Source organism: Alexandromys fortis, unplaced genomic scaffold (assembly GCF_014885135.2).
Source record: "Alexandromys fortis isolate MF-2015 unplaced genomic scaffold, M_Fortis_MF-2015_v1.1 scaffold_62, whole genome shotgun sequence".
Taxonomy (NCBI): domain Eukaryota; kingdom Metazoa; phylum Chordata; class Mammalia; order Rodentia; family Cricetidae; genus Alexandromys; species Alexandromys fortis.
Genome location: NW_026067942.1, coordinates 6,147,525 through 6,167,764, shown reverse-complemented (window position 1 = coordinate 6,167,764; position 20,240 = coordinate 6,147,525). Strand labels below are relative to the sequence as shown.

Here is a 20,240-nt window from a genome sequence, read left to right as displayed (position 1 = left end):
CATCTGTAAAGAGGTCTGGCGCCCTCTTCTGGCCTTCAGGCATACACACAGACAGAATATTGTATACATAATAAATAAATAAATATTTAAAAAAAAACTTTTAGTAGAGATGCATTTTACTTACTTAATCTGTAAGTATTTTAAGCTCTTGAGGCAAAGTCTGTTTTTTAAGTGAATATTGTATTTATTTATTTTTTATTTTTGGTCTCTGTGTAGCTCTGGGTGTTCCTGAACTCATTCTGCAGACCAGGCTGGCCTCAAAGTCACAGAGATCCACCCACCTCTGCCTCCCGAGTACTGGAATTAAGGACGTGCCCCACTGAGTTCCACTTTAAGTGAATATATTTCAAACGAGACAATACATTTTATGTAGCACTGATAATTATAAAATTTATATATTTTTGTGATCTTTATAGCAGCTCGTTATTGTCGTTTCCACTTAACTAATGAGACTCTGACACTGAGATGTACATAAGACGGGGCAGGGGCTGATCGTGTATTTATTTGCCTTCTGATGGACAGTGTGTAGATCTGTCTGAGGCTCATGCACTCACAGAAGGGCTCTGGACGTCCCCGTTTCTTTACCGTAGCTCGAGGGGCTCCTCAAGCTCTTGGCGACTTCATGTGCCCAGTGCCGGGTGGAGATCAGCGGCTACTTGGAGCTAATAATCAATTCTTTTATTGGCACAGGTTTTTAGTGGGGAAAAAAAGAGGTCCCCATTTCAAAAAAATAAAAACAAAAGGACCTATTTCCTACTTTGAGATAGCTGCACAACATAGAAAGGTCATAGACAGATGACCTTTCGGTCCTTGTTTTCCTCAGGTAGCACTGAGGCTGACCTGACCGTGTGTAGTTGGTGGGTACGGGAGTCTGACTTCCCATGGTGTGTAGTTGGTGGGTATGGGAGTCTTTCTTCCCACAATGTGTGGTTGGTGGTACGGGAGTCTGACTTCCCACAGTGTGTAGTTGGTGGGTACAGGAGTCTGACTTCCCACAATGTGTGGTTGGTGGGTATGGGAGTCTTTCTTCCCACAATGTGTGGTTGGTGGTACGGGAGTCTGACTTCCCACGGTGTGTAGTTGGTAGGTACAGGTTACATTTGCCAAGAGATACTTCATCTCTCTGAAACTGGAGGTTGATTCTTGTGTTCAGAAAGTAAACCTGAATGGAGCTAAAAACTGGTGAGGGCTATTTTTAATTTATGTGAGTTTTTAAATCCATTTTTGGTTTATTTTGATTTGTTTTTTATAGTAAATTTAAATCTAGGAAAGATATTTAAGACTTATTGGAAACTCATGGCTACAATTATTTATAGTCTGAAATCTTGATTTACTACTGTGAAAGTTTTGTATTACCTATGCTAATAAAAAGAAATATCTCCTGTCCAACTAGAGCACAGAGAGACTTGCAGGACAGACACGAGCCTCCTAACAGTGCAAGGATCAGATAGGGAGAAAGGAAGAGGAAGGAAGAGTTGTGGCAGCTAAAGGTTCTGTGTCTTCTGGGCTCCAATGTAAGGGCTACAAATAAGTGCCTATGCGTCTGTCCCTCTTGAACTAGTTCTGAGCTCCAAAGTAGTTTGGTTTTAGCTACATCATTATTAATTTTAATTATTAATTTTTCTTAAAAACTTTTTAAATTTCCATTATTAAAATTTTCTGTCAAACAAAAACTTTAATTTTTTATTCTTACCAGCCAATAGAATGATGATAACTCATAACATTTTGTGGGAGTTACAGGATTGTTTCTTCCCCAGTAACTCTCAAATATATCTGTGCACTGGGAACACCCAGGAATTTTTCTCTTTAGCATAGTCTCATGTTCCACCCTGGAGATTCTGCTCATTAAACTTTACATAGAGCCTCAAAATCAGTATTAATTTTAAATTTCCAGATGATTCCACTTGACAGCCAGTGACATCAGACCTAACCCACTTCAAATTGAACATAAAGTAGGCCTCTTCCAACCAAGAAGAAATTGTTAGGAAAGGGAAAAGGGACGAGAAAAGGGGGAAATGATGAGAGGGAGGGGGGAGGGGGCTCCACTGTGCACAGGTTAGCTCTGAGAGAAGAGCAGGGGGAGGCGGGCCGAGGGAAAGCAGAAATTACAGTCTTAGAGAATATGACTTCTCCCCGTGTGCTCCCCTTCTGAATTTACCTGTTAGTTCTAAAGTGCATTTTCCATGAAATCTCTAAGGATCAGGGACATGTACATCTGGGATCTGTGGCGATGGAGACATGGTGGGTGGCTGCTACCTGGGAAGGCCACTGAATCCAAGCATTCATCTCTCCCGAGGGACTGAGCTTAAAAGTCAAGTCCTTGATGTAGTAAACATCGATCTGGATTGTAAAATGCAATAATCAGTGGGCAAGAGTGCTGTCATTGGTCAATGAATTGGCCAAATCTCTGAGTTTTAGTTCAGAGAGCTAAAAGGAAAAAAAAAAAAAAAAACAAAAAAACAATAACTGGGCCATAGAAGACATTGACTGCCTCTTTAATCCTGAACCAAAGTCGCTCCTCTCACTAAGAAAGATGCATGACTTAATCACGTGTGATGTGGGTGTCGTAGAGGAAGGTTAGTCATATGTGTTCCTTTTCACATGTTCCCAGCGTTCAAGGAAAAGCCTTTGTTACCGCCAAGTCAGGCTCAGGCAGCCCTGCAGGACAGTCCCCCTGCAAAGTACTCCTACAAGAGCTCCATCTGGAACCTGTTCAGAAACGTCCCCTTTGTTCTCCTGCTGGTTACTTACGGTAAGTGGCGTGGTGCCCGTGTGACCACACACCTTAGAGCGCCACGGATTCTTTTGATTGCCACTAGTGGCTGGAACATTGATGAGGTTGGTTCATGAACACCATAGCCTAATTATGAACGTAAGTGATGAACAAAAGTTCCTAAAGGGTTTTTTCTAATGTTTTAAAATAGAAAAAAAAAAAAATGAGCAGATCTCAGAAGTACTGTATGAATTTTGAGTCCTGGTGGGGTATTCCATCTAGAATGTAGAAGTTCCACTTGCAGTTATATTTAGAGAAACACACCATTGTGTTTAGGAGTAAAATCTTAATATCAACTGCAGCCTTTTTTTAAATTCTGAAAACCTGAGGGGAGGGATGTTAAATGTCTGTTGATAAGACAATAGATAACTCACACTGTGGACTATTACACAGTAGAGAAAACCAGTGAACTAGAGTGGAACATGTCTCCCGAACCACACAACTGAGTGGGAAGACCAAGTTATAGATACATACTACTTATAAAGCTTATTATATGCAGAATAATTCTAATTATTCATGAATACACATATGAAATTTAAAATTCCAAGATCAAGATGTTTTATCAAGAAAAGAGGTGCATTTATTTCATATCTTTGGAAAGTTCGAGACCAGGTAGCCCCATCTGCTCGGTCTCTGGTGAGAAACCCTGGAAGCATCATGACAGGGATGAACTACGACTTTGTGCCAAGTAGGCCGAGCTGTCTGGTGGCCTTATTTTACAACAGCCTCCTCAGCTGATAACTGACTCACTCCAAAGAGCCCCTGTGCCTCATCTCCTTGTTCTAGGTCCCACCTCTTGAAGGTTCCATCACCTTTGCCCCTTCCCTTCGGGGAGACCAAGATTCCAGCACGGATCTCTAGGAAACCTAGTGTTCGGTCCTTCTGTCCAGTTTCCAAAAGGTGGCAGTGGTGCTATTAGTCTCCCTGACTGTCTGATTATTCGTATTTTACATATCGCATAGCGTTCCTTGTTATTTCAGAGAGTGAGGAACTTATATTTTTTCTTTGTAGGTATCATGACTGGAGCATTTTATTCTGTTTCGACATTATTAAATCAAATGATACTGACATATTATGTGGTAAGCTTTCGTGCCTGGCGAGCTTCTGCTTTTATATTGTATGCTTGACCAAGACTTTTTCTTTAGCAGTATAATTTACATTAACATGGTCCTAAAATGAAGGATCAACCTTGTTGATGCAAAAGATTGACTTCTGTTTTTTAAAAGACAGCATTCACTCTACAGCTAAGAGGAGGGAAAAGCTGAAGAAAGCAGATTCAGGACTCAAAGTCAGATGGGTCTCACAGTTAAAGTGTAGGGCCACATTCTTGAGTTATCCATGTGATGATGCCTGGAGTCCCACCGGTCTGGTTTGCTCTGGTCCCCTGGACTCTGTGTAAACTCAGTTCAAAATCACTATCTCCCATACTTGTTATTATGCGTATTTAACCTAATTTGCAAAACACATTGAAAGTAAAGATGATTAGCATTGTGGTAAAACCGTAATTTGGTTATATGGAAAGACACAGACCTTGTAAGGGATGCAAGATTAAACATAGGTCAGACTGGCCTCTCTTAAAAAGGAGCTGCCACTTTTACTGTGTAAAAGCAGTGCCCTTAGCTCTCTCTTTGCACATATCTAAGTGATTTCAGAGTCCTAACAAAAAGTAAGTACAACCATGGACTACCCCGGAAATGGTGCCTTTTTTATTTCTTTCATTATTTTATCATCGTTTTTGTCATTGCTGTTGTTTCACAATAGAATGCTTTCTTCAATAAACTACCCTCTCCAAAAATACAACTCTAGCCCGTGTGGTGAATCTTCCTATTGTGTGCTTGCTTGCTTTTATATGATTATTTCCGCTAACTGTGAATGTATGGGAATATGAACCGTCAGCTTGAATTAGAGAGATCTGATTATCACATTGTTTTAGGGAGAAGAGGTGAATGCTGGAAGGATTGGGCTAACGCTGGTGGTAGCTGGAATGGTGGGCTCCATTCTTTGTGGCTTATGGCTGGATTACACCAAAACCTACAAGTAAGTTACAGTAGATACATGCATGGTGCATATGTAAGGATACATTGATTTTAAAGGACAGGGTTACAGTAGATACACGCATGGTACATATGTAAAGATACATTGATTTTAAAGGACAGGGTTACAGTAGATACACGCATGGTACATATGTAAAGATACATTGATTTTAAAGGACGGGGCTACAGTAGATACATGCATGGTGCGTACGTAAAGATCCATTGATTTTAAAGGACGGGGCTACAGTAGATACATGCATGGTGCATACGTAAAGATACATTGATTTTAACGACGGGGTTTCACTAGGTAGCTCAGGCTGTCTTGGAGCTCGGTCGTCCTGCTCAGCTGCCTGAGTGCAGGACAGCAGTCTGAATAAGACTTGGCGGGAGTGTTTCAGTGATCTACCTACATGAATGCTTTACAAACCTTCCTGCCCCTTTAGTAGGCTGTTTCTGTCTAAAAAGAGCCCTCCTAGGGAGGCACCAGGTTCTTTTTATCTTGTCTTTTTTTTATGTTGTAAACTTTAAAAAAAAAAAAGATGTTCTTTTCTATGGCAAGATTATTGTTGAGCTAGCTACATTATCCGCAGATGAGAAGGGTAGCTTGTGGTAGCCAGCCACGTTTTTCTGTGTGCCTTAGGAGAATCAGGAGGGAACCATCGATGGTTTTGTCTTTGTTCTAGGCAGACGACTCTGATCGTGTACGTGCTGTCGTTCGTTGGGATGCTTGTGTTTACGTTCACACTGGACCTTGGGTACATCATTGTGGTGTTCGTTACTGGTGGGATCCTTGGGTAAGTGTGCGAAGGAGTGTGTAAAAGGCCCCCCAAAGGTCCTTCTGATAGCTTAAACTCTGAAGGTCCATTATGTACATATAAATATACAGTTCCTCAGAAGTATAGCAGAAAAGTTTAAGCTATTTTGGTGTGCTGTTGGTAAAAATAGATGAGCCTCGGCAGTCCAAGTGCCCGCCCTTCTCACAGCCCACCTGTCTCATGGTCTTGTTCTCCTAGCTTCTTCATGACTGGTTACCTCCCTCTGGGCTTTGAATTTGCTGTTGAGATCACTTACCCTGAATCTGAAGGCACGTCCTCTGGGCTTCTCAATGCTGCTGCTCAGGTAATCCTCTTTTCTGCGGCTGCTGCTTTTTAAAAAGATTTTATTATGTATCCAGTGTTCTGCCTGCATGTCTGCCTGCAGGCCAGAAGAGGGCACTAGATCTCATTACAGATGGCTGTGAGCCACCACGTGGTTGCTAGGCAATGAACTCAGCTCTATAGATGAGCAGGCAGTGCTCTTAACTGCTGAGCCCTCTCTCCAGCCCCTCTGCTTCTTCTTAACCCAAGACAGCTAACCAGGTGTGGTGGTAGCAGTCCCCAGCACTTGATAGGTAGAGACAGGAGGACCAGGAGTTCAAGGCCAGTGTTAGCTATATCGTGAGTTTGAGGCCAGCCTGGGTATATGAAACTCTGCCTCAAAAGATGGAACAAACAAAACCAGCAAAAGCCAGGTGATTCCTATGGTCAGTGAGCAGTGAACTTGGCCTGACTTTGTGGGTTAATGATCCTGATTTTCAGTGGTTGTTTCTAGAAGTCAAATCATAAAGGTCAGTTAAGGAGGGCTCTGTGGGTGTGTGTACTTGTTATAAAACAGTAGACAGGTGGCCGTGCAGTGGTGGCGCACACCTTTAATCCCAGTACCGGGAAGCAGAGGCAGGTGTGAGTTTGAGGCCAGTCTGGTCTACAAAGCGAATTCCAGAACAGCTAGGGCTGTTACACGGAGAAACCTTATCTCAGAATACAAACAAACAAATAAAACAGAAAATTAATAAAAATTATTTTACGAATTTTATTTTAGATATTTGGAATTTTGTTCACCTTGGCTCAGGGAAAGCTCATGTCAGACTATGATCCTGCGGCAGGAAACCTTTTCCTCTGTGCCTGGATGTTCTTGGGCATCATTCTGACAGGTGAGTGCTGAGTGTGTGCACTGTCTCGTCTGTCTTCAGTTGTGTGCGTCGCTGCCTCGTGGCTTTGCACAACTCTGGGGTGAAAAATGAAATAAGAAGCCGAACACAGTTTTTCCTCTCAGGATGTGAGTCTGTCCTTTCATTTTGGTGGTTCCAAATTTAATGCCACTACTCTGTGTAAAAGACAATACTGGACAATACAGGAGAAATGACTCACTGGACCTGGGTTTAATTCCCAGCACCCAAATGGTCGCTCACAACATCTAACGCTGGTCCCAGAGGATCCGATGCCCTCTTCTGGCCTCCTCTGGCACTGCACAGACATACATGCAAGCCACACACCCATATAGGTCAAATAAAAATAATCCTTCTAAAAAACTTACAAGAATTATATGAATTATTATCTCGTGTGTCTTTTCACCTTCACTTGGACCTATGGGCACCGTAGGGCTCCCTGTCCAGAACCCAGTTCACTGTGTTCCCGCAGTGCAGGCCTCTTTCTCTCGTATTTCCCTTAGCTCGTGCTGTCCTCCCCTCACCCGGCCAAACAAGGAATTCTGAAGTCACCACTTTTCCTCCATTCTTTTCATCCCACTGTCACATCTGCGTCTGTACTGACGGATGCTGGTGGTTAAAGCCCAACACCTCGGTGTCTTCCCAGCTCAGCAGGGCTGCTGGCGCTCACAGCACTCCACACCGTGTGTCACGTGTTAGAGTACAGTTGCTATCAGCACTGTGCACCGTGTGTCACGTGTTAGAGTACAGTTGCTATCAGCACCGTGTGTCACGTGTTAGAGTACAGTTGCTATCAGCACCGTGTGTCACGTGTTAGAATACAGTTGCTATCAGCACCGTGTGTCACGTGTTAGAGTACAGTTGCTATCAGCACCGTGTGTCACGTGTTAGAGTACAGTTGCTATCAGCACCGTGTGTCACGTGTTAGAATACAGTTGCTATCAGCACTCCACACCGTGTGTTCCATGTATAACACAGAAGGAGATGGCGACCCTTTTGTGGTAACTCTGGGTGCTTCTGTTTTAGCCTTGATCAAGACTGATCTGAGGAGGCACAGCGTAAACATGGGGATGGCGAATGGAGCCCTTAAAGCTGTAAGTAGCGTTTCTGTGGCTGTGCTCTGAGCACACAGGGGGCGAATGGGGAACCAGTCTTCTTTAATCACCAACTCCTATTTTTTATTCTTTATTTTTTGAGTCAATTCACCGATTGTCTGATGAATAACATGTCGGTGTGGTACATCCCTTCAATGTCAATTACTTTTGCAGGTGCCTGTTGATAGTCTGACAGATCAGAAACCAAAGGTGATGTTGTCTAAGCAGTCAGAATCTTCACTCTAAGGAGGGGTCAGCGCCTGCCCCTCAGCGTGGGCGTGCCATCATCCCTGGGAAACTGTGTGAGCGAGCGGTGAGGACACTTACTTGAAAATTACTGTGTGAACTCTGAATATTGTTTTGTTTTACTGTTAATTTAGGCAACATTTGGTTAAAATGCCCTCACTTGCGCCTTGTTAACACTAACGTTCATCTAATATTGTCCGTCTTCAATTGTGTAGCGTGTCCATGAAGTAGCAATCTTGACATTTTTTCAGAACGTATGTTTTTTTTTATGGGGCTCTAGTTCCCGTAAGACATGCAAGAGTGCGTGCTGTTCACATACAGACCCGTCCAGTGCGTTTCCAGTTAACTGTCGTCTCACAGTGTGAGCACCGAACACACCAGGAAGCTGGCTCACTGGAGGTCAGGGCTGGGATCCGGATTCCAGAGAAGCGCTCGGACTTTTCCCATCTTTCATGCTCTTGTACAGTGTGTGACACATTCCGTCCCACAAACAAACAAACAAACAGTTGTATAAAGCATATCACAGAATCCATTATACTCTGGTTAGCTAAGGAGCCGAGGCACACCCAGACCGTCTGCAGTTCCTCTCCGTGCTGACTTCATACAAATAAATAAATGCTAAGACTGTATTTTTCAGTGCAACTCTAAAATAGAATAGTTTCACGCCCATTGTCTATTTTTTACTCTCTTTCAAGAAAATTTCATCTGTGTTACGTGCTAGCTCGTGATTTCTTATGTCACATCAATATTTGCCTTGGAGATACCTAAGATAGGGAGTCTGTGCTAACTTCAGAGAGCCCTTGAAATACTAGCTGCTGGGTTTTAGGGATCATTTTTTCTGACCTTTGCCCTCTGAAGGTTGCCAGCCTCTGCACATGTTCTGTGAGTGCTGGGGACAGGTTCTCCTCCACCTCAGAGTGTACGTGGTCGCCACTCTGTGGGCGTCGATGCTCAGGGCAAGGGGAATGGGACCAAGTGAGTTTTCCCAGTGCCTACCGCTGTCTTGTTCACAGTGAGACATTGGCACTCCGACTCTAGGCGTATCGCCATGATGTTTTATCAACAGTAACATTTAAATAGTGTAATTTTGTAAATTTCACCAAAAAATTACATCAAAAAGCACGCAGAAAAGCCAATCTTGTAATGAATATGTTTGAAACACATGCAACTTTGATTTAGGCAATATATACATTGATTTATTTTGATATTATTCATTTTCATCAAATGCTGTAATCTGTGTAGAATCTGACACTGGAAAATGTACTGGAAGAGTTACTATCGCTCAGGATCAGGACCTGGTTTTGTGTCCTTGGTATGTTCTGTCATGGTAACTCTGGATACATCATTTAGCCTCTCTGGCAGCATTTTCGTGATTCAGGAAATAAATACTTTAACTTTGATCTAAAACAGTGGTTCTCAACCTATGGGTTGCGACCCCTCTGGGAGTTGAATGACCCTTTCACAGGGATTACATATCAGATATTTTTATTTATATTATAATTTGTAATAGTAGCAAAATTACAGTTATAAAGGAGCAATGAAATAATTTTATGGTTGGGGGTCACCACAACATGAGGAACTGTGTTAAAGGGACATTGCATTATGAAGGTTGAGAACCACTGATCTTAAAGACCTCTTAAAAATATTGTTGTTTGCTGGGCAGTGGTGGCACATGCCTTTAATTCCTGTACTCGGGAGACAGAGGCAGGCAGGTCTCTGAGTTCGAGGCCAGCCTGGTCTACATAGTGAGTTCCAGGACAGCCAAGGCTCCACAGAGAAACCATGTCTTCATCCATCATGGAGTAGAGCGGATCACTACACCACGGGAATTCTAGTTCGAGTAAAACTCCTCGGACAATTGAATAACCAGTTGTATTGCTCCTGTGTAAAGACAGGGTCTTTCAGTAGCTTTTTAACCTTTTTAGCCTGTCTGTAGTTCAGGCAAATCAATCTGTATAATTGTAACTTCTTTTGATATTTATGCCACAGGTTAAAGATGACCAAAAACAGTCTCCCCTAACTGTTTCTATCTTTAAATGGACAGTACTGTTTACAACAATCATGTGCTTGTTGAGTTCCCGAAACTCTGAACAAATCACAGTCGGAAGCTGGATTATTTAATGTCTGAAAAGCATATGTGTGCTTTGCCATTGTTTGGAAAGGGATAACGTACTATGTAACAATGCAAAGTGAATTCCTGATGTTGTCAGTATTTTAAGTGAATGTTGTAGATAATATAGAAGGTGAGGATTTGATATAATTTTGTGTCATAGCTTTAGAAGTAGTAATTATCACCTGTGTCAGGTTTAGCAGACGATTTAGCACAGTTGTGTTCTCAGACGCCGTTGCACTCGGAAGCGCTGTGAACATGGCTGTTGTCTTTGGGAATGTTGGAGAAATGTTTCGTGTGAAATGTTTGTGTTAGTAACTAGAACAGCACCTGTGTCTGATGTCTTCATTTCTAATCTTATTTTTGCTATTTTTATAATTTCCTTATGTGTTTTTTCTTCATTATTTCATACTTGAAATAAATTTATTTTTTTAATGCTACACTTGTGTATTTTAAAAACAAGATCTGGTGCCCGGTATATGTGGAAGCTAGAAAGTGGTCATGTGATCTTAGAGAGACCGCAGAGGTAAATAAACCCACTGGGACCAGCCCTTGACGAGAACAAAATGTTTACTTAAAAATTACGTAAGAGGGGGCTGGAGAGATGGCTCAGAGGTTAAGAGCATTGCCTGCTCTTCTAAAGGTCCTGAGTTCAATTCCCAGCAACCACATGGTGGCTCACAACCATCTGCAATGAGGTCTGGTGCCCTCTTCTGGCCTGCAGGCATACACACAGACAGAATATTGTATACATAATAAATAAATAAATAAATAAATAATTTTTTTTTTTTAAAGAAATCACGTAAGAGTAAACTGGGAAAGCACTCAGCACTGAGGCTGCGTGCAGCCATCGCCGAGGGCCCAAGTGCTGTTTCTAACACCTGCATCAGGCCGCTCCCAACCGTCCCAGGGATCCAACACCCTCTTGTGCCCTCCATGGCAACTGCACACATGTATATGCCCCACACATGCACATAATTTAAGATAATAAAAACAAGTCTAAACTTAAGAGAGGATGATATCAGCAAGACAGCAGAGCATTTTTCTCAAAAGTGTCATTTCTCACACTCTTCATGGACGGCACTTTTGTCGGGGATCCGGAAGTCCAGCGGGGAGGTTTCAGTCAGCTCTAGCAGAAAACCTGTGAGCAGACACACTGAGAAGGTAAGACAAGTTCACTTTAACCACATCACCCGCAGCCATAGCTGTGTATCACAGTGCAAAGCAGCTCCATCCGAGGGCACAGAGCCAACTCTCACTTCATCAGCTGTGCAGAAAGCTGTGCTTCCTGGCTGGCCCAGCCAGGATAATGAGGCGGTTGGGAGAGCTGAATGTTGGAAAGGCTAGCAGCAGAGAAGGACAACCCAGAGCCACTTGGGATGCCTCACCTATGGACATTCCTACGTATGCTGTACCCTTGATCAGTGAGGCTGGCTTCCCAGGCATGTCCACATGGACAGAACCTCAAGTATCTCAGGCAGAGAGTCACTCAACTTGACAGCATTAGAAGGTGCCCAGACTAGGGAGAGCAAACAGGAAGCTCCGTACACCTAGCCTGGCTTTTCAGGACGGAGAGAAGACAAGAGGGAGCAGATGTGTGGAGTAGGTAAGTCAACAGCAAATGTCTGTGTCTCAGAGTCCATGGCCAGGCTAATCGGTAAATTCTCTCCCAAAGGTAGTCAGTACAGCCTGGAGAAGGGGCCAGAGACATGGCCCAGTGAGTAAGGTGGCCCTGCCTCTAAGCCTGACACCCTGAGACCAATCCCCAGGATCCATGGTCAGAGGAGAGAACTGACTCACCCAAGCTGTCTTTTTGACTGCCACACGTGATCTGTAGCATGTGTGAGCCAGCATGTCCGTGTATATACACAGAGATGCTCAAATACAAAATTAAAAAATTAATCTGGAAGAGGTGTGGTTTCTTATACATATGCAGCAAAGACTTGAAAGTAAAGACTGAGCTCTGTGTGTGTGTGTGTGTGTGTGTGTGTGTGTGTGTGTGTGTGTGAGTGTGTGACAGGTCATGCCTGCCTGCCCAGCATTTGAGAGGCAGGAAGATCAAGTTTCCTGGTCATCTTCAGCTTTGTGGTAAGTTTGAGGCCAGCCCGGGCTACATGAGACCCTATCTCAGAAACGTAATGTTTATTTAAAATAAAAACTAAAAACAAATCAAGGAAACATGATACCATAAAAGAATAATAATCCAGTAACAAACTCCAAAGAAACTGAGATCTGTAAATTTCCCAACAAGGAATTCATAATAGTTTATTTTACAGTGCTGGGATCAAATCCAAAGAAAACCATTGTTCTAACTAAACTCAGTGTGGTGGTTTGAATGACCACCATAGGCTAAATCAAGATATAATGAATTAATTTTTGGCAGAGGAAATTTCCAGATAGGACAGCTAGACTCTAGAATGGCTTCTGCTTATTGCTCTTATCCAGACTTTCAGTGGAGTGAAGCCAAATACTGGGCAAAACATAAATGTAAAAAAAAAAAAATGCATTTTTTTTTTTTGTGAGGAAGAAAGAAAGTTTAAAGTTGCAACCAATAGGGATGCTAAGAAAGAGACCGCTATTGTTAAAAATAAACCTGCCCTGCACTGGACAAACAGGCCCCGAGGGAAACGCCTCATCTAAGGCTCCAACTTGTCAATATACAAATTCATTTTAAAAGAGCTAAGCTTCAAGTGTAGGAAGGGTTCCCTACTTCTGGAAAGCAACGGTCTAGGAAAGTGTCTCCCCCAGAGGAAGCACACACAGAGACTTCAAGAAGTCCCAAGCGAACCAGGCTCTATCCCAAGATGGCAATAGAACTTGGCTGCATCATCCCCTTGTTTCCATTGTCCCCTCCCCACAGCACAAAAGACTCAAGATTAAGAGGATCACAAATGTTGCCCCATGGTTCCAGAGAGCTGCAAAGACCAGGCAATGTGCGGCAGAGTTGTAATCCCTGCAAGAAGGTCATGAGAGACCATTTGTGAAATTAGGGTGAAACCCAAGTAGCAAAGGAAATCGTAGAATGTTGGAGGTGCCAAAACCATGGCATATGCCCTAAGGAAAGATGCGTGTAGGAAGGGGAGCCATCTCAAGAGAGAGGCTTTGTGTGCTGAAGGCAGCCAAACTGGAATTGAAGGGCCTACATCAATCCTCTGGAGGCCAGATGATTCCCTCACAAGCCTCAGTTGCTGGACGTGGAGCCCCGGGATTAATCTCTAGCATCTTGTGTTGTGAAGCGGACCCTACACAGGAGTGTAGCACTTGATGCTGGGAGTTACAGGGCAGCATCGTGACATGTGTTCTTTATCTTACTGCTTCAGCTGCTCCTTAAGCATGCCCAGGCATTCCTAAGATATATAAAGAACACAGCCTCGGAAGCCTAAAGTCTTTTTTTTGTTTGTTTGTTTGTTTTGTTTTGTTTTTTGAGACAGAGTTTTTCTGTAGCTTTGGTGCCTGTCCCAGAACTAGCTCTTGTAGACCAGGCTGGCCTTGAACTCCCAGAGATCCACTTGCCTCTGCCTCCCGAGTGCTGGGATTAAAGGCATGCGCCACCACCGCCCAGCCAGAAGCCTAAAGTCTTAAAACCTGATTGTTTGGGGAGATTAATCTGGAAAAATCTTGGAATTTAAACCCTCTCAGTTTTCACCTTTTTTATTAATAGTCACTAACTTGTGAGGATTAGTTTTGAGCAGAAAGCATACAATTGCCTCTCATTGACTCTGACCCGCTATGGTTCTTGTGGCAAAGCAGCCCTAATAAGAACTTGCCAATACCCACACGTGAGAAGCAAACTGGCTGATCTGGGAGAATGTGGTGCTGTGGTCTCTGAATCTGATCTTGTGTTCAGCAGCTGCTAATAAACTATCTAGCCATTTCCACATGCCTGTGCATGCAGGACCAGGGGTCACCAGAGCACACAGAACAGATTCAGGAGACTCGGTGGCCAGGGGACCTGGGCAGAAGAAGCACAATTTCTCTTGAGCTCAGGAGAAATGCTTGCACTATGAAACCTCCCCATAGTCCAAAAGGTAGAAGAGACACTCCCCACTCGTCTGCCTCGAGGGCCCTGGTTCTCCGCGGAGCCCCTGACATGACACTAGAAACATTTCTAATAAACGCTTTACTCCCAACAATTCATCTCAGTGTCCCTCGGTGAACTTGCATCTGAGACATTTCTTAAAGTAAAACAAAACACAGTAAAGACCTTTTCTCACCCTTCCATCTCAGTGAGATGGGAAAAGCAGAACACAGCTTCAGATGTGATCTGGGTTGTCAGTGTTGACCACAGCAATAAACCTCAGATAGAAAGCCCAGCCATCCAGTAGGAGATGGCAAGTCCAGACTCATTGGTCTGAAGTCGTCAGGCCTGCTACTGGGTACCACTTCTCCAAGGCAGAAAAGCTCTGTCCGAGGAGCCTGGGGAGCCGGTGTCACTTCAGCAATGTGAAAACACAGCCTCTACTGGGCGTTTTTCTGAACTGTTTGAGGAGAGAAGTATATTGAGATAAAGAGAGAAAGGAGAGGCTACAGGACCATATATTGAGGCAAGTCACAGCTAAAACTTTGGAGTCCCCGCTGTAGGAATTAGCCTCTCTTGTGGAGTGCCTTGAACCACCCAGGAGGCTAGATAAAACAGAGCTCCAGCTAACAGTCTGGAAAGCAGTTGTGGGGCCTTGTGGGTTCCTCTACCTCCTCAGGTTCAGATATGCTCCTGATGTAGAGCTGGGAGTGACCTGAGGAACCAAATCTCGACAGGGTTCCTCATCACTGCTTCTCAGTTCCCAAGCCTAACAAGCCAACTGAACACTGGTGTGTAGATCTAGACCGGTTTCTGGTATCGCCATGCCCTTCATTAAGGAACATGTAATTCCCTAACGCCTCCTATAAAAGGAAAGGGAAAACCTTTGGAAGGTTGGCGATGTAGCTCAGCTGGTAGCGTACTTGCTGAGCATGTGGGAAACCCTGGGTCTGATCTGCAGCATCACGTAAACGGGGCAGAGCAGTGCACAGCTGTGATCTTACCTATCATTTAGTAGGTGCAGGCAGAAAGGTCAGAGTTCAAGGTTATCCTTGACTAGAGTTGTGAGTTGGAGGCTGAGGTACATGAGACCCTATCTCATCTCAATTTTTTTCTTTTGGATCTTCACTGATTGTAACCACTGGACAGAATGAGTGACCTGGGGCCCCACTTTGCCACAGACGTAAAGTCAGAAAGGCATGGCAGGCCGGGCGGTGGTGGCGCACGCCTTTAATCCCAGCATGGGAGGCAGAGGCAGGCGGATCTCTGTGAGTTCGAGACCAGCCTGGTCTACAAGAGCTAGTTCCAGGACAGGCTCCAAAACCACAGAGAAACCCTGTCTCAAAAACAAAACAAAACAAAACAAACAAACAAAAAACAGAAAGGCATGGCATCAGACACAGTTTTGAGAGTTCCTGAGGGAGGGCAAGTTAGGTCACTCTCGTGCAGCTAGTGGCTGACAGTAATCCCAACTTCAGGCCAGTAGCGACAGCATCAGGCACCAATCCATCCTAGTGTCCCACGGGGACAGCTTCAAGTAGGAGCTGGACTGACGCCAGGTCCCTCTGGATCTGGGCCCGCTCTCAGACACTTGGCTGTGATCTGCCACTGGCTTTCCTGTCTCCTGGGATCCAGAAGATGCCTGCTCATATTGTTCCGCAGGGCTGGGCCTGTGCAGACCCTCAAGAAGGAAGGTGACCTGAGCTGTCGTTTTGGACAGCTGCCCAAGTTGCCCTGAATGCTGTCCCTCTTCTGCGGCCACCCTGTCCTCTAGCCTTGCTGCAGGGGTCTGAGTCAGTGAGTAACCAAGCGGAAAGAGGTGGACTCTGTGACCTTCCAGTTACCATGATGACGACAGCAAGTCACACTAATGAGTCTCTAATTTAGCCCTTGGGATCTTTGGAAAGGAAAAGCCCAGCGAACCGTGTCTACCTACTCCCAACTCAGATTCCTGAAAATTATGTTTCTTTCACCTTTGAAGACAGATCCATATTGAATCTCTTCTTGTGTTTGTTCCCATGCCCACTGTGAAGAGTGTGTTTTAGAACGCCCTTAGTCTTACGTGATTTGTCCACGTTTCAGGATACCATGGGATATCTGTAGCCTAGTCTCCCAGGCTCAGCTGGACTGGGCAGCAAAGCTGAGCTGAGCTGCTCCGTGCTGCTTTGGGGGACCCCATCTATCCCATAACCATCCAGACAAGGAAGAGTCTAAGAGACACTGGTATCCTCTCCCTTCGGCTGTCAGACTACTGAAACAGCGGACCCACCCCCACTCCCCAAATTAAAATTTCCGCAGGAAATTCATGCTGGGAGAAAGGAAAGGCTGAAGCCCTGGTGATAGTGAGGGGTGGAGGAGGGGTGCCTTCCCTAGGAAGAGATCTCACACAGTTCTGGCAACTCATGGGGCCACTGAGGGACCCCTGGAGCTGAGGCAACGGTGGCTCAGCCATGAGTGTGGCCTCATCTTGACCCTGACTGCATCGTCCCACACACCTCTTCTCTAAACCTCGTGTCAGCTCCCTGAAGACTGGCCTGGAAAGGTGACGTGGTGCCCTTCAGCGGGTCCTGCAGAGGAATGTCAGTAGGGAAACGCCATGTGCAGCAGAGTAGAGCAAGAGGTTCACCGGGGGAAGTGAAAACGTAAAAGGCCATGTCAGGGTGAGGACATGAGAGAGGCAGACGGACAGACAGACACGGGAGAAACAAGAGGAAGAAGAGAGACAGAGGTAAGAAGAGGCAAGAGAGTGAGCTGTGCCTGGTGCGCCCTTAGAGGATGCACATGTCACATAGCTGGCCGTGGAAAGGCACCTGGTGACAGGCGATGATGTCACTGCTGCTAAGGCAGGAAATAAAGGGCATCACCAGGCCTTTCTGTCTAAATCTTTTCCCAATCTGATTGAATACCTCTCCTTTCTCTGCACCTCTCCCTTGTGTGTGTTGTGTATGTATACATGTACATCAGTTCATGCATGTGTTGATATATGCATGTATACATGTTCATATGTCTGTGTATGTGTGTGCTGTATGCATGTATACATGTTCATATGTCCATGCATGTGTGTGTGCTGTATGCACATATACATGTTCTTCTGTCCATGCATTGTGCACGCTGTATACATGTTTATTAGTCTATGCGCGTGTGTGTGTGCGCATGTGAAGTCAGTAGGCAGTGCCAGGTTTTTCAATGAACCTTGAATGAGCTCCAAGTGTTACCAGGGAGACCAGAGTTCCCTTTAGGGGTTCCTAGTCTCCGTAATGAAAGAGTTTAAAAACTGGCCCAGAAAAGATGAAAGCAAGGTTACTAGAGTTTAGGAGACACAACAGGACTAGCATGCCGTGAGTCCTGGAAGCTGCTGCGAGGTGACAAGGAAGAGGAAGAGACTAGAAACTGAGGTTCGTACGCTGCTGCATGGCAGAAGGAGAGGAAGGCGTCACAGAACCAACAAGAAAGCCCAAAGCATCTGGGAAAGACGGAGATGTAAAAAGACAGAAAATGTGGCTAAGACCCTAAGCAGGCATGCAAGGCCTGCAAGTGGCTGCAGAGTTGCAATCCCTGCAAGGAGGCCATGAAGTTAAGGGGTGATTATTCTGCCCATCTCCTTGGCATGGCTTTAGGTCATCAGTTTTCCTGGGTAGGGGAGGAGTAGGTGGACTCCTGGCCAGATGATTGACAGGCCCTACTAGACCAACTCTTTGAATGGGGAGAGAACAGTATACCATATGTAAGTGGCTTCTGGGCCTTGGCTTTAGCTGCTAGGGTAAGTGTCTGCTCTGTCTTACTAGTGGGATGACTCTGTGTCGCCATTGCCTGCTCTAGTCAGGTATGACGGTTTTAAATGAGGCCTCTAGTGTGCCCCACGGACACTGCTTTCCAGGCCTCTGTCCCCTGTGCACTGGCAGGACAAGTGTCCACAATGGTTTCCAGACTCCCCCGTGAAAGCAGTCAGTCATGGCATGCAGGTCTCCTGAGCGCAGAAGGCAGAAGATGAGGGAGCAGGCTTTCCCTCTGTCTCTGGGTCCTCCCCTCTCCTTGAGCCTAGGGGTGTCTGACTAGGAGGTGGGGACGGGACTGTGCCCTGAGGGGCCATCTCACTTTCACTCCTTCCACACCTATCCTACCTATTCCCTGCCCCAGGGGCCACCACGTCCCCAGCAGAGGCCAGGGGGTTCCCAGAGAGGCCAGAGGCAGCATTTTAGAGCCTGACCGTGCGGGAGCATCACAGGGGCCTCTTCCAGCCAGCCGCACCCGGCTCCTGAGGTAGAAACACAGGTCGTTCTGCCCTTCTGGAAACAGCTTTGGGGTTTGGTTGGACTCTAGTTCAAACCTTAAAAACGACGCTCTCAGCGGTCTTCTGAGCCTAAGCTGGCTGCTGTGGATCTCCCTTGCAGAACCTAATCCATTTCTTACTGCCACCTAGTGTCCAAGAAGGAAGGGCAGTAAGCTGGGATCTGAGTAAGGGGCAGCAGAGCAGAGGCAAGACATGGATTAGGTTCTGCAAGGGAGATCCACAGCAGCCAGCTTAGGCTCACAAGTAAGAAATACTTTTCTATCCGCACCCGGGGTGAGGTCTGTCTCTGAGTGGGTGCTCGGTGCACCCAACACTTTTGCTTTGTGTCTTTGGTCAGATGACTAACTTTCTGGGCTGAGGTCTGCACCAGGACTGACCCTCTGCATTTCTAGGCAGTTCCTAAGCAATGTGGCTACCGCTGCTCAGGTAGGGCTGGGAGCCCCGCAGCCTCTCTTAGTCTGGAGTCTCACAAGGAGGTACCCCTTCTCTCCTTCAGGAATGCACTCTGCCCACACCCCTTTCTCTGACAGCTCTCATCTCAGGCTCCCAAGGGCACCTTCCATCTAAGGCCGCAGAGACCAAACAATCAATCTTTCTCCAACACAGGAGGTCTCAATAGCAGGCAGACGCCAGGGAGAGCGAACAGAGAGAGGAGAGAAGTAACCGGAGAAGGTCACGGAGCAGGAGTGGCGTCCCAGACAGGATGGCCCGGTAGCTGCCTCTAGCACCGAGTTCCTGAAAAAGGTAGGCCGAAGCCCAGCAGACCAAGGGGCCCCTCTGCCCTTCTGGGCACCTTTCCCAGGCTCTGCACTGCGAACTGACCTCAAGAGCCACCTGCCTGACTCTGCTCTCACCTTCTGCCATTTGGGCAGGAGAGCCTGGGCTGCCATGGGAGCCATCTCTTGAAGATGATGGTACCTCTGGCACTACAATGGATGTTTGGAACAGTGCCCCTAAGAAAAAAGGTGAGGCCAGAGAGATTCAGGGCTCACATGGTACAGCATCTACCCCACCTTCAACATATTGACAGCCTCTCTGACTGGGAATGAGAAAGATTCTGAATAGCGGTGGTTCCTCTCTTGACAGTCTCTCTGTTGCCCTCACCAGAGCAAATCCATCTCATATCCACCATGGACTGTGTGCCTTCATTAAGTCCTTTACTCCTTCACTCCATATTAAAGGAAGTCGGAGGAGGAACTGTTAGGCCCTGTTAGGCCAATGTGGGCTGTGGGGGAACCCGCCTGTGCTGTGCTCAAGGTCCTGCCCTGGAGCTCCCCAGCAGAGGAAGATGTTTGATCTTCTCACCGTTAGTTCCCCAAACACGCCAGTAACTGGGTGGCAGCTACCCTTGCACTGGGAAGACACACTGTGGGTTTGGTTAGAATTGGGAGGCAGAGTTCTTCTGGTCCTAGGATTATTTAATAATTCCAACATTAGAGGACCACAGTGTGGATTCAGGAAGAACAGATCCTTCGCCCCTTTAGGAGGTTGGACATATCAATGTGGGGGTCTCGGGGTGAGCGGGTCCTTACTCATCTCTTTTCCTGACTGCAGCCCCTTCCTCCCTCCTCTTTAGCCTCTTGGTTCTAGGTCTGTCCCAGCAGTTGAGTGCTGGTGACTCACCCATGTGCTGCTGGATCCCATGTGCTGCTTAGACCTATTACAGCACCTGGGACATAGTAGGTGGTCAG

The 20,240-nt window shown here is 45.8% G+C and overlaps 1 protein-coding gene across 2 annotated transcripts in view; it reads left to right on the top strand.

Annotated features, from left to right (window-relative positions):
- Nucleotides 1-10,688, top strand: part of Flvcr1 (FLVCR choline and heme transporter 1) — a 17,467-nt gene extending 6,779 nt beyond the window's left edge. Inside the window, exons 3-10 of one of the 2 annotated variants that reach the window (XM_050148231.1) lie at nucleotides 2,612-2,752; nucleotides 3,785-3,852; nucleotides 4,707-4,810; nucleotides 5,490-5,600; nucleotides 5,820-5,925; nucleotides 6,664-6,775; nucleotides 7,817-7,884; nucleotides 8,059-10,688. In XM_050148231.1, the coding sequence (XP_050004188.1) occupies nucleotides 2,612-2,752; nucleotides 3,785-3,852; nucleotides 4,707-4,810; nucleotides 5,490-5,600; nucleotides 5,820-5,925; nucleotides 6,664-6,775; nucleotides 7,817-7,884; nucleotides 8,059-8,130 (782 nt within the window). In that variant the 3' untranslated portion in view covers nucleotides 8,131-10,688. Of the gene's footprint in view, nucleotides 1-2,611; nucleotides 2,753-3,784; nucleotides 3,853-4,706; nucleotides 4,811-5,489; nucleotides 5,601-5,819; nucleotides 5,926-6,663; nucleotides 6,776-7,816; nucleotides 7,885-8,058 lie in introns of those variants that run through there. The other variant, XR_007592886.1, reaches the window with a different exon arrangement.
- Nucleotides 10,689-20,240: the final 9,552 nt, after the last annotated feature.